The 18,090-nt window shown below is 31.2% G+C and overlaps 1 protein-coding gene across 1 annotated transcript in view; it reads right to left on the minus strand.

Annotated features, from left to right (window-relative positions):
* LOC134706635 (kinesin heavy chain-like) overlaps nucleotides 1-15,762 on the minus strand; it is a 34,104-nt gene extending 18,342 nt beyond the window's left edge. Inside the window, exons 1-7 of the mRNA XM_063565743.1 lie at nucleotides 15,301-15,762; nucleotides 13,162-13,249; nucleotides 7,543-7,616; nucleotides 4,679-4,783; nucleotides 4,108-4,156; nucleotides 3,328-3,383; nucleotides 2,582-2,669 (exon numbers count right to left, since the gene is read on the minus strand). Of these exons, the coding sequence (XP_063421813.1) occupies nucleotides 2,582-2,669; nucleotides 3,328-3,383; nucleotides 4,108-4,156; nucleotides 4,679-4,783; nucleotides 7,543-7,616; nucleotides 13,162-13,249; nucleotides 15,301-15,456 (616 nt within the window). The 5' untranslated portion in view covers nucleotides 15,457-15,762. The remainder of the gene's footprint in view (nucleotides 1-2,581; nucleotides 2,670-3,327; nucleotides 3,384-4,107; nucleotides 4,157-4,678; nucleotides 4,784-7,542; nucleotides 7,617-13,161; nucleotides 13,250-15,300) is intronic.
* Between the last annotated feature and the right edge of the window lie 2,328 nt (nucleotides 15,763-18,090).

Genomic DNA, 18,090 nt, shown 5'->3' on the forward strand with positions numbered 1-18,090 from the left:
GAACCAAGGAGGAAGTTTCACCATCATAAACCGTATCTACGCCGTAAAGTGTAGCGCGATCGAAAGTATTTCATTCCTCCACATAAGGATAGGTGAACATACAAATTCATTGCTTATTTAAATTATATGTATTTAAATTTTCATTATAAATACTATATAGAAGTATATATATTTTCAATAACTGCCGTTTGTAACTCTTCAAAGGACAAGACCTCATGCCCCCTCCCTTTCCCTTAGTCGAGAATGACCAATAGCTATCACGAAGGTCACCATGTAGTTCTCTTGCTATTTTTGGTAATTGTTATGGGGGTTAAAAATCATTGGAGCTTATTTTTCACAGTAATGTCAAATTCAGAAGTCATTACCAGTATGGCTGATTTGCAGCAACAACAAAACGAGTCGTACGGGTTATGTAAAAGGTTCAAAAAGATTTTTAAAGCAAAGACTTTATTTAGCAAATCGATGCTATGCAACATGCATCTTTCGAGTCAAATAGAAACCGGAAACGTGGATGTATCAATTTCATTGTAAACTACGAAATAAATTCGGAATTACAATACGATATTTCTTTACAGGAAATATTAAAAGTTTATACTTTTAACTTTTAAAGTTATTCTTTATTTTTGTTACAATACAGCAGTACTCGAGTTATTTGCGATGAAATAATAATTAATGTTTTACGTGTTATTTTGTACTTCTTAAAAAGAGGGATGCTGATTGTGTAAGTCAAAATAAACGCACGTGTTCGACTTGTTAAATCTTTGTAGCTGGATTATTAATTTATATATATAATCTGAATTATCATAAGCATTTGCGGAAACTTAGTTAAATAATTCGACAAATGAATCGTCTATCTTCGGATAATCTTTTCCTATCTGGTTTGTTGATCTACCTATACAAGCTCAGGTACAAGTGAATAGCTATCTTAATCCGGATATCCCTCAGGCGTTAGAACTGTATTGGATTATACTATAAAAAAGCCTGAGGGTTATGCAATTACATGCATTTGATTATAATTGCTACAAAAATGGCGTCAGGCTATAAAACAACCACAGTTTTGAACGATGGCGGAAGACAATTGAACGATGGCGCAAGTCATTTGACGATGGCGCAGGACATTTGAGCGATGGTGGGGCGCCATCGTTAAACAGGCCATGGAGATCCCTGATTCAACTACTATTCTGGACAAAGAAAGATAACTCCAATTGAAAATTTCTTGCTATTGCACAATGTTGTGCAATTAGATATTTCTTGCTATTGCGCAATCCTGTGCAATTGAAAATAGTTGCTATTGCACAGTACTGTGCAATCAAAGATTTCTTGCTATTGCGCAATACTGTACAATTGAAAATTTCTTGCGATTGTACAATACTGTGCAATTGAAGATTTCTTGCAATTGCTGAATACTGTCATGACTGTGCAATTGAAAATTTCTTGCTATTGCACAATTCTTAATATAATAATTTTGGATCCTGATTTGAACCAACTTGAAAACTGGGCCCATAATAAAAAATCTAAGTACATGTTTAGATTCAGCATATCAAAAAAGCCAAAGAATTCAATTTTTGTTAAAATCAAACTTAGTTTAATTTTGGACCCTTTGGACTTTAATGTAGACCTATTTGAAAACGGGACAAAAAAATTAAGAATCTACATACACAGTTAGATTTGGCATATCAAAGAACCCCAAAATATTTAATTTTTGATGAAATCAAACAAAGTTTAATTTTGGACCCCAATTTGGACCAACTTGAAAACTGGGCAAATAATCAAAAATCTAAGTACATTTATAGATTCAGCATATCAAAGAACCACAAGGATTCAATTTTTGTTAAAATCTAACTAAGTTTAATTTTGGACCCTTTGGACCTTAATGTAGACCAATTTGAAAACGGGACCAAGAATTAAGAATCTACATACACAGTTAGATTCGGCGTATCAAAGAACCCCAATTATTCAATTTTTGATGAAATCAAACAAAGTTCAATTTTGGACCCTTTGGGCACCTTATTCCTAAACTGTTGGGACCAAAACTCCAAAAACAAACCCAACCTTCCTTTTATGGTCATAAACCTTGTGTTTAAATTTCATAGATTTCTATTTTCTTATACTGAAGTTATGGTGCTAAAACCAAGAATAATGCTTATTTGGGCCCCTTTTTGGCCCCTAATTCCTAAACTGTTGGAACCAAAACTCCCCAAATCAATCCCAACCTTCCTTTTTTGGTCATAATCCTTGTGTCAAAATTTCATAGATTTCTATAAACTTAAACTAAAGTTACAGTGTGAAAACCAAGAAAATGCTTATTTTGGCCCTTTTTGGACCCAAATTCCTAAAATGTTGGGACCAAAACTACCAAAATCAATTCCCACCTTGCTTTTGAGGTCTTGTGTTAAAATTTCCTAGATTTCTATTCACTTTTACTTAAGTTTAAGTGCGAAAACTTTATAAGTATTTGGACGACAACAACGACAACGACAATGATGATGACAACAACGAAAACGCCAACGTGCTATCCAATATTCGACCAAAAAAATATTTTTTTTGCGGTCCTATAAAAATATATATATGAAATTCTTACTAGTAACAGCTACATGTCGATTGGATTTTCCTTCTTCTATAGCTTCCATTACTTCTTCTGGACTGGATACAAATCTTTCTGTTGCTCCCTACATATGGAAATGATTAAAGGTGAAAACAGCTTCACACCAAGTTATTTAAAAAATAATCAGAAGTTTTAACTGATTCACTACCTCAAGAATTTCATCAGTAGAGTTTTTAGAGTATTATTTTTGTTTTAAGCTTAGATGAAATATGTAGTTTGGTTGAGAAAAAATTGTGTTAACAAGATTGACAAGATGCTTCCTAAAATCTTTCAAAAAATTTGTTCATGTTGGTTACTCCTGGATGAAATTCAAATGTCAATTCAAGAAGAATATGAAACAGTTTTAATGTTGTTAATGTAGTTGTTTGTATTAAATGTATTTTTTCTTGAAAACTTTTACTATTCTTATTTTTTCACTTCAATTGTCAGGTATAATTTCAACTTCTTTAGAAACATAACTGGATACATGGTTTATTCTTTCAGACATATTTGAATAGGTTCAGTATGCAAATCTTTATGTGAAGGAATATCATTTCCCTTCTCAAAACTGTTACTAAGAACTGACATTGCATCTCAATATGCAGATTTAAAACAATGCTATTAAAACATATATCATACAGAAGGTAAATAACAATATCCTATGGAAAATTGTAATTAATTACAATCAATAACGATTACAGATTACATTTACCCCATTCTTATCATCCATTATGGTAACTTACCTTTACATATGTCACTTTATTCTTGTCTTCATGCACTGACAAATTTGTCTTGGAAACTGAAAGGTAGAAAATTCATTTTCTTTTATTTCATAAATTAATTATGTTTTTATTGTTTTTTCATATCTTTATTTGTGAAAAGTCATATTGTTTTAACTGAGGGGCATACCTCTTGAAAATTGTGTATGCTGAAAACATCAAAATTTAACTTTCATTGAATCATATAGTTTATGAAATTATGATTAAGTCTATTAAGATCTTGTCCCATCGTCATAACACTTCAATTTTTTTAGACATAATATCTATTTACTAGGCTTATATACCAATTAAAATTGCAAGGTAGAATTGTAATTTGACTGGTATAGGTGTAATGGCCATACAGTTCAACTGGAAACCAAAATTGTGACTTAAGGACAGTCAGAGTTGTACATCACTATCTTACTCCTCTCAAATAAGGCAGGGAATCAAAATATTTTTTCAGTGCACACGATTAACATATCCCTAGGAGCTTCACCTGATGCACTCATGACCAAAACAAAGAATACATTTCTAGGAAAAGTTTGAGAGCATAAAACACATTAGTAAATAAGACAGCCTAAACAGACTTATATTCTTGTATTTTTATAAAACATACATGATTTAAGGAACTAGAAATTTATAAATAAAATGTATAATCCAAATCATGTCAATACTAAACCACTGGCACTGGCTACTGTATATATATAACGGTACTCATTTAAATGGATATATGCTTATTTTCTCAAATTTGTAAAAACTGCTTACTGTCTAACAAATCTTTAATTTTATCCATGTAGATTTCAAAGTAGGACACCTGAAAATTTAAAGTAAAATCAAATTTTATAAGATTAAAAATACCAAATGACAATGTACAATGTTGAAACTATAAATGAATAAATATATATTCAAATTGAGAAACATGAAGATACCAAGCTTTTCTATGTTGAATTGCAAGAAACATGTATCAGGAATATTAATTAACTGTTGCATTGAAATTTCATTGATGAACATAAGACATTCGGTTTCTGAGAAATAAATTCAAACACAACAATAACATTGTGTATCATGTCTTGGATGTTATTGTAAAATGACGAATATATAAGACTATAAGCTTGCTTTTGTTGACCTTGCCAATACACCTTATCACTATTTGTCTGCCATTACTGGATATCACACAGGTTCCTGTAGAATTTTGACCTCATAAAACAAATTATCTGATGCCTCAATGGAAAAGCGATTGTTGGATGCGTCAAAAGTTCAAGCGACCGGGTCAGCCTGGATAAGTGATAAGGTGTATACCCCTTAAAACAATAGTCAAAGTAATTTCGTGACCTACCTTAATATGAAATTCCAGATTTTCGTCCATTTGGTAAATATAGTTAAAAATATCAGCAATAATTCTGGGTATAATTCCTTGCATCTTACTGTCTCCAAGGACACCCTGTTAATATAAATAACTATTGTAACATAGAAGTATTTTTAAAACTGTATATAATTTTTACATCAAGCTTTTTTCTTGAATAAACCAAAAAGTGTCACAAAAAAATAATGATATGTAATGTTTCTGGTTACCAGATCATTCAGATTGACCCATCTGTTCTTACCACAACTTTTTTGGGCTAATTGTCCAAAATCAAATAAATTGCTTCACCAAGTACAGCTGGATACAACAGCAGAGGTCAAACCCTGAACAATTGGGCAAAAAAGGACACAATATTCACACTTGACACAGGTCTGAATTTGGATTGTAATTAATTATTTGACCCGTTATAAGTTTCTGACACAGAATAAATAGTCAAAGACATTGAAAATGATAATATGACTTGAATTTATTTCCAATTAAATTTTTTCTTGTTTACGGCAATACACTGTGATGTTGTGAAATACTTGGTAAATCTGTTTACAGACTATATACAACCAGATGCTCCGCAGGGCGTAGCTTTATACGACCGCAGAGGTTGAACTCTGAACGGTTGGGGCAAGTATGGACACAACATTCAAGCTGGATTCAGCTCTAAATTTGGATTGTGATTAAATAGTTGACACAGCATAGGTTTCTGACAGAGAATGAATGTGTTCTAATGAACTTAAAATTTTTGTTTTCTCTTAGAGCAATTCACTATGCTGTTGAATATTAATCCTCTCAAAAAAATGTTTGAAGAAATTTTCATTTTATTTATGAAATTTCATTTCAAGTGAGAAAATTGAACCCATTTTTTTTAATCACATCCCCCTTTCCCTTATTCCAAATTAATCTCAATTAAATTTCTAATGGAGTTTGCAACAATAACTACTCATTTAAATACATCATAAAATATTAAGATGTAAAAAAAACTGCTTGTTATCACTGAATGGTAAAGATTATTTTAATTTATCAGTTGGTAGTAAAAAGTGAATATACATTGTATATAACAAAGATTTGAGTTGATTCTGGACAAAGAAAGATAACTCCAATTAAAAAAAAATATTGCTATTTCACAATATTGTGCAATTAGATATTTCTTGCTTACTATTCTGGACAAAGAAAGATAACTCTAATTAAAAAAAAATATTGCTATTTCACAATATTGTGCAATTAGATATTTCTTGCCATTGTGCAATACTGTGCAATTGAAAAGACTTGCTATTGCACAATACTTAATATAATATTTTAGATCCTGATTTGGACCAACTTGAAAACTGGGCCCATAATCAAAAATCTAAGTACATGTTTGGATTCAGCATATCAAAGAACCCCAAGATTTCAATTTTTGTTAAAATCAAACTAAGTTTAATTTTGGACCCTTTGGACTTTAATGTAGACCAATTTGAAAACAGGACCAAAAATGAAGAATCTACATACACAGTTAGATTTGGCATATCAAAGAACCCCATTTATTCATTTTTTTATGAAATCAAACAAAGTTTAATTTTGGACCCAGATTTGGACCAACTTGAAAACTGGGCCAATAATCAAGAATCTAAATACATTTTTAGATTCAGCATATCAAAGAACCCAACCGATTAATTTTTTGTCAAAATCAAACTAAGTTTAATTTTGGACCCTTTGGACCTTAATGTAGACCAATTTGAAAACGGGACCAAAATTGAAGAATCCACATACACAGTTAGATTCTGCATATCGAAGAACCCCAATTATTCAATTTTGATGAAATCAAACAAAGTTTAATTTTTGACCCTTTGGGCCCCTTTTTCCTAAACTGTTAGGACCAAAACTCCCAAAATCAATACCAACCTTCCTTTTATGGTCATAAACCTTGTGTTTAAATTTCATAGATTTCTATTTACTTGTACTAAAGTTATGGTGCAAAAACCAAGAAATATGCTTATTTGGGTCCCTTTTTGGCCCCTAATTCCTAAACTGTTGGGACTTTAACTCCCAAAATCAATACCAACCTTCCTTTTGTGGTCATAAACATTGTGAATAATTTCATAGATTTCTATTAGCTTAAACTAAAGTTATAGCGCGAAAACCAAGAAAATGCTTATTTGGGCCCTTTTTGGCCCCTAATTCCTAAAATGTTGGGACCAAAACTCCCAAAATCAATACCAACCTTCCTTTTGTGGTCATAAACCTTGTGTTAAAATTTCATAGATTTCTATTCACTTTTACTAAAGTTAGAGTGCAAAAACTAAAAGTATTCGGACGACGACGACAACGACGCAGACGACGACGCCAACGTGATAGCAATATACGACGAAATTTTTTTCAAAATTTGCGGTCGTATAAAAAACCCTTATTCCTGAACCATTAGACAGTAACCCTCAAAATGAATCCCAACCTTCCACTTGTATGATTGAACTTTGTGGTACAATTTCAGAGCAATCAAAATACTTATACACAAGTTATAGTTCTAAAACTAGATTAATGCTTTTTTCTGCCCCTTAATTCCTAAACAATTGGGACCATCACCCCCAGAAACCATCCCAACCTTCCTTTTGTGGTATTGGAATTTAACCTTTTGATTAAATTTAAATTTCATAGAGATTCATACACTTCAACTAAAATTATGGTCTGGAAACTAAATGTCTTCAGATGACGACAACAAAATGATAGTAATATACGGTCGTATAAAAAGATATGGTTAATAAAAAAAAGTGGTTATAGTTTGCAAATATAGAGTGAAAATATTTATTTGAAAAAGTACATTGTCAAAATGAGATCTTGCTTATTGTACATGTTTATTTCATTGATCCTACCTCCATAGTGTGAGTTTTACCACTAGACGTCTGTCCATAGGCGAATATTGTTCCATTGTAGCCTGCCAATACATCTGGAAAAGTAATTGGTTGTATAAAAAATACTGAACAGAAAACAAGGAGAAGATATTTCCTCTAGACTTATGTGCTTTTCTTGACATATTATGCATATACCCCGGTAGATGTTTCTTTACTTTTGACCTCTGTCTTCATGCAAAGAACAGACTGTTATTATTTGTTTTATGTTGTAATATCTCATATGAATAATTCAATTTATTTCACAGACTTTTATCAAGTGAATAACAATGTCAAATACTTGTAGTTATCTCCCTTGTAAGATATAATTTTATTTTCTGTGCACTTCATGTTCAGGTGAAAATTGGACAATTTAATTTAATTTCCATATCATTTTTTTTTATCACAAATCAAAGTTGCACTTCATATTGAACAGTTCTTAGTTTAAAACAAAATTGTTAATATCTTACAAATCCCTTTATCATTCAAAATATTGATGGAAAGTTGTGGATCTTTTTTTATTTCACTTTTCTGTATAATTGTTTATAAAAAAACCTACTTTGTAGCAAAAACTGCCTTTTTGACCTTTTGAGGATGTGTAAAACAGATTTCTGTTTGCACAAATGTGATATATTTGGAAAAGAAAACAATTAACAGTCATCTCTCTTACAAATAAAGTTTTCTCTGGTCCTGAGGATGACAAGAAAACAATTAACAGTCATCTAAGTTTTCTCTGGTCCTGAGGATGACTTTTATACACTGGTTTCAATAGTTTAAATAATGCCAGAAATTTAGTGAAGTTAGAGGCAAACTGAGGTTAACAGTAAATAGGCTGTTAAAATACAAAAAAAAATGTATGGTTGTAAAAATTCAATCATTTATTAATACACATTGATTTATAAATAAGATTTCTTGAAATTTTGCTTTACAAATTTCACATCATAATCAATTGCTATCTAAATTTCCATTTCTATATGGAGTTACTTAATGTGTTTTCCCAGCATATGATAAATAGCCATATATCATACAGAAAGGCCTTTTTTTAGCTGTCCGACTATGCAGTATGGGCTTTGCTTATTGTTGAAGGCAGTTCTGTGACCTATACTTGTTAATTTCTGTGTCATTTTGGTCTCTAGTGGAGAGTTGTCTCATTGGCAATCATACCATATCCTCCTTTTTATATCTATGTTGACTTCTAGATACAAAGTAGTATTTCTGGGTTGTTGGGTTTTTTTTTTTACGATGCTGCCTAATTAGTTTATAGCAAACATCTCCATTTAGAATGATTATATGACTTATCTGACCTCACTGAGTGTTCTCTGGAAGGAAACACTCTTCACTTGTACACCCTCCCCTTTTAGCATTTGTACAATGATATTTAGCAAACAGTTAATAAAGCAATCAAGCTTGTTTTTATGTTAACCCTAATTATCATATATTAATAAACAATAGGCAGAAGGGTAAACATATGTTATTATTGGTATGTATACAATGTATGAAAGGACTTATGACAAAACATCTGGCAGCTGTGTTATTTAAATCTGATCTGGAATGTATATTTTCTACTCTACACAAAATGCACATTATTGTCTAATCAAATTGTATCAGAACTTTCTCATTTATCAATATATTATAAGAAAACGTAAAACTCTGACATTTAAATAGTTTTTACACATACATGTTTCTCTTGAATAAATTTTCATTTATACAAAATCTATTTCTTACAATTTTCACAATCTTTACCCCAATTGCAAGATTACATAATAAAAGTATTATTGGGTATCCTGCATGTATAGTGCTTTAACATAAAACTACCTTTAATTGCTGAAAGACACCCTCCTAAATTATTGAATTTTATCTATTTGCACTAACTTTCAAAACTTAGTTTATCGCTATTTTGTGCATTTTTCCTTTGATCTTTTTTTGTGATAATTTTCATATCATGCTTCTCGCTTGAGATGGAAAAATTATCGCTAGAAACTAAGGAGACCACATGGATCATGTGGCGTTGCTAACGAAATTGACAACGTCGTCATAGGTAAAATAGCGATAAACAGATTATCATTGGTCATCTCAACTCGATTGCTTTTCTCACTTTCGCTGTTCCAGCTCAAGCGAGAAAATAAATCTCGTTGAGATGATCTATGATAATCTATATGTATATACGATATACCCAATCATGCTAACGCCCTCATGAATATATCTTATACATTATCATACATACTGACAGAAAATATGAGAAGGCAGCATCAAAAAAAATTATTTGATAAATTAAGAAAGTAGATAGAATTCAGAGTCAAGAGAGAACCCAACCCCTCTGCCCTCTTGTAATAACTGTCAAGAATCTTGTTCTTCACTTATCAGTTATGTAAAAATAGTGAAATATGGTTGGTTTATATCCAAATCGTCACACCCAAATATTGATTAATAAGTATAGACTTCCAGTCAGTATTTTTTATGGATGTTCAGCAGATCTTTATAATAAATAGCAGTGACAAAAATAGATTTGAATAATAGATTAATTTATTAATAACTATGAATGAAAGTAAGTAATATCCTCAATTGAAACACATGTTCTCTTGCCAAAAGTAACACCCTATCTGCTATTGTTTTGTATCTATTGATAGCTCATCAGTGAGGTGCATAACAGGATACATTAATAGGAGTAATTCTATCTGAAATCAAACCTCACAAAATTTTCTGCAGTTTTTTGGGAGATTTTTTCTTCTTCAATGGAATTAGATACCATTTTAAAGTTCTAGGCTCTAGATAGTCTTCTTTAATTAAAATAACATAAACCCTTAAGAAGTCTGTTCTTATTGAGAAGCAGGGATGAATGAAATCATTTAACAACACTTATTGTTTTACGAGGGCAATATTTTATTGTAGACAATATAAAGCAGATTAAGATATTTCTTTTAGTATGCCTTGGAAGATGTCATAAGTTGGCAATATAAAAATCTATTTTATATAAAGAAGAATATTTTCCATACTTCACAACCTAAAGTCTTGCCAGGAATTCCTGGCAAAGTAAAAGATTGTGTAATAGAAAAACAAAGAGAATTTACTATTTTCTTTCTCTATCTAAAATGAAAAAGGATAACAAAAACATTATTTTGTTGCTACAGTACAACCAACATAATCCAGCAACTGAGTATTCCAACATCCTGATTTAAATGAAACATTTTCATGGTCCAAACTATGCCTAACCTTGCAGAAAAAAACTGAGTATTCAGACACCTTGCTTAATCTAACATTTTTTTCTGGTCACCCAGTGTGTCAGATAAAACAGGTCACACTGTAATTAGATGTATGTGAAAATCAAATATAAAGTGATAATTTAAATATAGTTTTAATTCAAATTTTCAAATTGAAATTAAAGAGTATTCATAATCATTTCTTAGCTTTAGAGCTACATAAAAAATTGTGACAAAGTTACATATTAGTCTATGGACTTCTTAGAACAAATCAGACAAATCCTCTCAAATCCCTAAAAGGACATTTCAAAGTTAAATGTACTGGGATTAACCTTGACTACATTCCTCACATCATTAAGTAACATCCTGCACATGACTCAGGTATTGATCGCAGAAAATCAATTAATCAGCTGATTCTAGGAAACATCTTTATATAACAAATATTATACATACTTTCACCAATTTTATTTTGAAATCAATACAATACCAGTTTTATTGAGAGATAAACAAATCAATTAAATATCATATATCAACAAAACCATGTTCAAAATTAAAACAATAGGCAAATGTCTGGGTTTTTCTTCTTCTAAATATTTGAATCAAATATGGTTAAAGGTTTAGGAGTAATAATCATGAAAATGACATTTTACTATTGTAATTCACAAATTACATTTATATCAGTAATCATTTCCAATATTCAGGTAGAACTGTTGTGCATCTGATGTATAAAAAAAATTTATAAAAAGAATCAATAGGAACACACATTTCCATCATGTCAGCAGTTTGATGCCACTGCTTTTTGGTCATTACTAAAAGGAGGGGGAAGATAACAAAGGGCCTTTCAAACTTTCAGTGAATTCAAGACTAACTAACGCCAGTCATGCCAGTAGGAACCTTAAAAAACTTTATTTTTCATCATGTACTTTTAAAAGGAGTCAATTGTTGGGAAATATATTAACACCAAATGTTCTACAACAATCAGTTCAGACTTTTTTCAGGATACATATCTAATATATGTACAAACTTTTCTTTAGGGTATAGGATGCAGTATTTCATAATGACAATGATAAGCATCAAAAATATATAGAAAATTTGTCCTTTCAATTAATATGCTACCCAAATCATAAGCAGATGCAAATGATTTAGAAATGAATAAAATATGTCTTTTTTTAAAGGGCAATTACTTCTATACATGTAGATATAGCGGCTTATCATATAAGGGGGGATAGGACCTTTAGCGGGACCCTTGGATCGGGTGTTTTTAAGCTCAGATTGATCCTTTCAGGATCCAGGAATTCTTTATTCGAATTTCAGGACCTCGGGATTTCTTGGTTTTGTTTTAAGCCCTGGGATTTCGGGATTTCGTGGATTTCGGGTTTTCAAGCCCGGGATTTCGGGATCAGGACCCCTCTTATCCCCCCTCTCATATGGCAACAAGGTAGAGATTGACATTCTGGCATGTTTCCCCAGTTGGATTTTCTCTATTTATTATGGTTTAAAGAAATTAGAAAACTTACACATTTACCTGTACAATGTATGTTTTAAGATGCTTTTATATTATAAACCATATGATTGTAAAATGATGTATATTTTTTTTTTAATATTTTAGGGCAGGATTATGTTTACTTTCTCCTTTGGTCCACATGATTATTAAAATGATATAAATAGCCTTAAAACTTTGATATGAAAAATCCAATGCATGACTGTTTGGATTATAATACACATTGAACAGCTTCATATCAGACATCTATAAATCAATAATGTCTGCTGCAGCAAATTTATTGATTGTCAAGTTGGTGAATGCAAATTAATAGTTCAAAGTAAACCTTATCTGTTTAAATTAAAGTGCAACATACAGTAATTTAAACATTTGTTAATTGATTTGACATGAATTGTGATTACATGACACTTTTTCGCCCAACTGACATATTAAAGTGTATTAGGTTAACTCTATTTTAAAATAATATACAGATTCTTTCTACAACTACATGCATAATATATTTCTAATTTACATGTACAAGTAATGTTTTCATAAAAGTATGTTCCTCCCTAAATCAAATCCAAATCCCTAAATAAAGGTCTCAAAGCTGTATTTTTTTCCTGTATAATTATACAATGTAGACTTAAATACATTTTTTGTAATATCATAAGCATTAGCTGACCCATAATATTCTTCTGAGTATCAACCTGCTTTTTTTATACTGTTACATGCATGTAAATGTAACTTACTTCTTGTTACTCAGAAAAGCAATTCAACAGGACATTCCAAGATTCATACTGATTAATATGTTGTATCATTTACTAATGTAAAGTTAAAGATACTCTCTCAGTTCAGTTGCCTATTAAAAGTATTGTTCCTGTATTTTTGGGGAAAAGGTAAATTATATAGAACAAACACAGTACTTACCGGCGACAATCGTTTTAGCACTTGTATTATAAACATCTTCCTGGGAAACATTTGGTTGCAGTATTTTGTCAAAAATAAACAATTTTCCCTAAAAAAAAGGTTAACATAAGGTATTTCAAATAATTATAATAATATGCAACAGTAAGTATGAAAAAAATTCTGGTTTATTTTGTAATTTATTATGTTAAATTTAGCTTACATATACATGTATATGTATGATACAATACAAACAAAATAAGATTAGGATCCAGTGGGAACAGACGACTGTTATAATGTTCAAAACTATTAATACTTAGTGGTACTAACAGTTCAAAAAGGAAAGCAACTACCACAAATGATTACATGAAACAGAAAGCAACCAACAACTAAGTACTTACTGTAAAGCTGCATTAACTTCCTAACTGTAGCAAAGACATTCAATCTAGACAGTATTTGTCTTTTATTTCAAGATTAACATTTGTTATTATTATTTTGCCTGTTCTGATTTTTTTTGTGTATTTAACCTTTGCATGATTTGATAGATAGGACTATGAGTCAGGTAAGTGAAGGGTTACGATTGACAAATTTTCCACTCAATTCCTATTCTACAAATATCAAATATAAACAATGACAAAATTTTTAAATGTATATTTATGATTTAGGTCATGAAAAAAATTGCATTAAAATTATTAGATACAGGAAACATTGATCAATGGCAAATCACTTCTAAACAATGTCATTTCTATTTGTATCCATCTGATGAGTGAAGCTTTTTTCAACTGACTTTCAACTTTAATTCATTCTTCAAATTCTCAATTGACAATATCAGATGTATCAAATCATGAAAACAGAGTTTTTTGTTTATATTAATCAGTTTTCAGGTTTAACCAGTGCTTGGAAGTTTTCACATAATCTAGGTAATGGTGTCATTGTGTTTGCAATGGAAAAATATGCAAGGTAGTCTTCAAACAAATCATCGCTCATTTAAAAGAAAAATGGTATGGATGGATTCCTTATAATATGTTTTTCTATTATATATTTCAAATTTATAGATTTTATTATTATTGAATCTGGAGCAATTTCAGGCAACAACTTTTACAAGCCCATAATTTTCAGTCCCTAATCACAACTGCTGACAACATTGTGCTGTTTTATAGATACATGTAACAGGGCTTTGAATATAATTGGAAGTACATGTAGCAGGCTGAAACCAAAAAATAACCGGACATGCTGGTGGGGACGACAAAAGCTCCCAGTAGCTCTAGCTCTAAGCAAAATCCTCACTGCATTCTAGCAGTCTCCTGGCACAAAATTACAAATTTCAGATTGCCATTTTTTTATATGAAGTTTTTCCTTTAATGAATTTTGTTTAAATTACATTATTAAAATTTTGAAGTATAATACATGATGTAAAAATACCAATTAAATTACCAAGCTACATACATGTAGCAATGGGTAATGTACAAAAATGTAGCATGATGTGCAATGTACATGTACACCAAAAGGACTTGTTTATTGCCCAATCAGGTTTTGTCTTACAAACAATTCTTGGAATGACAACAACTGGTAACTACTATTTTTGCATTGTACTCTAACAGAGAGACTGACACACATAAACAAATACTCAACAATAATTTAAGGTTTAAAATAGAACTAATATCAACATATCGATCTCATTTTTGTGTACTGTAGTTTAAATAAAATACTTCAAGACAAAGAAGCCTGCTGAATAGACATCTTTCAAGTTTGATGCATTTCCGTCAAAAAGTTTGGTTTTAGTGAACATCATTCATGCATTTAGGGGAGTCTTCACTTCTGTTCAAATGTTGAGCAAGTAATTGGAAAACTATAAAACTGTATTACACAAACTATTCAGCAAATTGAATTCGCACAATAGTCCTGCACAATGACGATCACTAAGACACTTGAACTATTTTCATGATTATAGTGCAGGGATACAGGCAATTCCCTCTTTCTAATAAATGATATCATACAGGTGAGCATAATTGATGGACAAAGTCGAAAGCGGTCTATTCCATGATCTTCTGTTCCAGACAAAGTAAATCACATGACTGGCTTCTATTGAAAGCCCTAGTTTAAAATTGAAGTTGTAGCATTTTCAAAAGAAAATATTAATTTTTGCATGTATAAATCACTTACATTTATATTTATAGAGTCATCGGTTGGAAACTTCAAGATAAACTTGCTGCCAACTTTTTCTTCAGAGGAATTTAGTGGTCGGACCCTGCTAATAACTCTGATGCTGCATTCATCAGGAGGAGGCCCTGGTGGAGCAGGTGACTGCTGTGTCGCCATTGTTTACGATACCAATTTAATTTGTAAACATCAAATGTTTATAATGTAATGTATGTGAATCACATCATCATGAATATATCATGAGCTGAATTAAACGGAAAATTAGTCAGTGAAAATGCAGTTGGAAAGAGTTACAAGAAAGATATCTTAAGCGAATTGGATATATCAATGAATTACTAAGCAGAAAATAGAGCAAAATGTATAAGGATGACACGGCGATCGCCTTAAACACAATATTTTTATAACGTCCGAACAAAATCTCCTCCTTCTTCCATCATTACTGTTGAATGATGGGAAATGACGTTTGCGAGAAATCGAACTTCTCTGCCCGTTTCTTTAATCCCATATAAAAGATCGAAATGTCCCGAATAAGATATTTCCCGCGGAATCTCTTAATTTAGCTTCGCAAAGTTTGCGGACCTTCAAAATGAGACCCACCTTTTAAACTAACAAATAAATAATGAAAATACATTTTTTTTCTGTTGTTACGAAGTTTCCTTCGCATCAAATTTCAACTATTTATTGATATACTTTGTATAAAGGCTTCCCGTAAACAGTGGCCGGTAGCTATCCGGATTACGTGACTCCCACCCCATAACAAAAAAATAAAAATGGAAAAGATATTGTACAAGTTTATGGTTGCACTGATGTATTTCTGATATGCTTGTGTACAAAATAATACATATGAGGGGGGCACATATGAAGAACTAATTGAATATCAAAATTAAACTTGTTAAAACACATTTTTGAGGATATGATAACAGTTTCAGTGTTGTCGAATTTGGCTTTTGTATGCAAACTTAATCAGATGGTGTGAGAAATTATTCGCAGCTAAATCATCAGCAAACCATGATCTACAAAAAAGGCCATTCAGTTACAGAAATAACGTGTGTGATAGTAAACTTGAAATATACAAATAATATAAAAAAAGAAGATGTGGTTTTATTGCCTATGCCTGAGACAACTATCCACAAAAGACCAAAATGACACAAACATTAACAACTATAGGTAACCGTACGGTCTTCAACCTTGAGCAAAGCCCATACCGCATAGTCAGCTATATAAAAGGCCCCGATAAGACAATGTAAAACAATTTAAACGAGAAAACTAACGGCATTATTTATGTAAAAAAATGAACTAAAAACAAATATGTAACACATAAACAAATGACAACCACCGAATTACAGGCTCCCTGATTTGGGACAGGCACATAGTATACATAAATAATGTGGCGGGGTTAAAGTCCTTCGACCGAAATCGTTAATGTAATCTCTGTAAGAGTAATTGCCCTGAAATTAGAACCTGTACGTTTGATATTTTTATGCTTTTACCTTCATTCAAGTTTGAATATAGACCTATGTTAGATGAGAACGATAGATCTGATTTTTTTAGTATGGTAATCTTGGTCTATAAAGTTCCGTTTATTCATTTACAATTTGAATGTTGGTAAATTTCCTACTAGTTTTTTCTCCTATAGGATTTGATCGGTTGATAAAAAGTGTCATATCTATGTTTTTTACCATTTAGCTTGGATAGTTTATGGTGAAAATATCAGATCTTAGAATAGTTTCAGCATCCCTTATTCATTTCTTAAAACAGATCTAAACAATAGCATCCATTATTCATCTTTTAAAAACAGATCTAAACAATAAGTCATGATCAAACTTAGTTTAAAAAAAAAGCCAAGCGTAGATATAAGTATAGTGTCAGTTTATTTGGAAAGGACAACTGATGCTTTATGATAAACACTTTGATTCAAGCAAGATCTCCATTAGTTTATCTAATGCAAAAAATTTTGTTTATCCTTCATAACCACATGCAGGCGTTTGACCTGTCCTGTTTTGGCTGCTATTTATGTTGTTCAATATTACGGTCTTCTGTGTTGTGTTTCGTTTTCTGTCATAAATCTTTTATTCGTGTTTTCTTTTTGCTCATGTTGTGCAGCTGGGATATAAGACATATATATGTATATTATGTGTTTTTTTGTACAAACCAATAGGATCTGATTTACAAATACAAACTTGAAGTGAACTATGCTATTGTACACTTTGACAATAACATTGTGTGTAAACAAATGTTTATCTGTAATCCACAGTGTTGACATTGTAGAAAAAAATCCGACAAAAGAACGCGTGTGTCAGAATACACTTTAAAGATTGAAAAGGGAAAATACCAGGGCATTCCTCAACACGAAATATTTTATCCTAGTTTCTAAGGTCTGAGGTTGAACTTTAACATGTTAACTAAAATGGATCTTTGATTTTTGTTGTTGATTTCTCTCTCTCAGAGCACCGGGACAAGTTGTGCTAGAGGCTGCATCCAATCCAAGTAACTTAATGTGTGCGCTTTTTTTTTTATTTCAACAATGTTCTTTGAGCGCCTGCATTTAGGCTACTGCTTGGGAGGACTAGATCATAATTTTTTTTAATATAAGTTCAAAGATGTATTGTAAAGTGCTTTTAACAATATCCAGCTTCGGTTTAGCCTTATCTTGATTGAGTGTCCTTTAAGCAACTATAATATTTGTTCATATACATCAGCTTTGAGAAGGACTTCGCAATAAGATATCACAACAGGCACGTGTCTAAGATTTCCCCATATATACCTTAATATAACACACTTGTGTAATATAAA

This window comes from Mytilus trossulus, chromosome 2, assembly GCF_036588685.1.
Source record: "Mytilus trossulus isolate FHL-02 chromosome 2, PNRI_Mtr1.1.1.hap1, whole genome shotgun sequence".
Lineage (NCBI taxonomy): Eukaryota > Metazoa > Mollusca > Bivalvia > Mytilida > Mytilidae > Mytilus > Mytilus trossulus.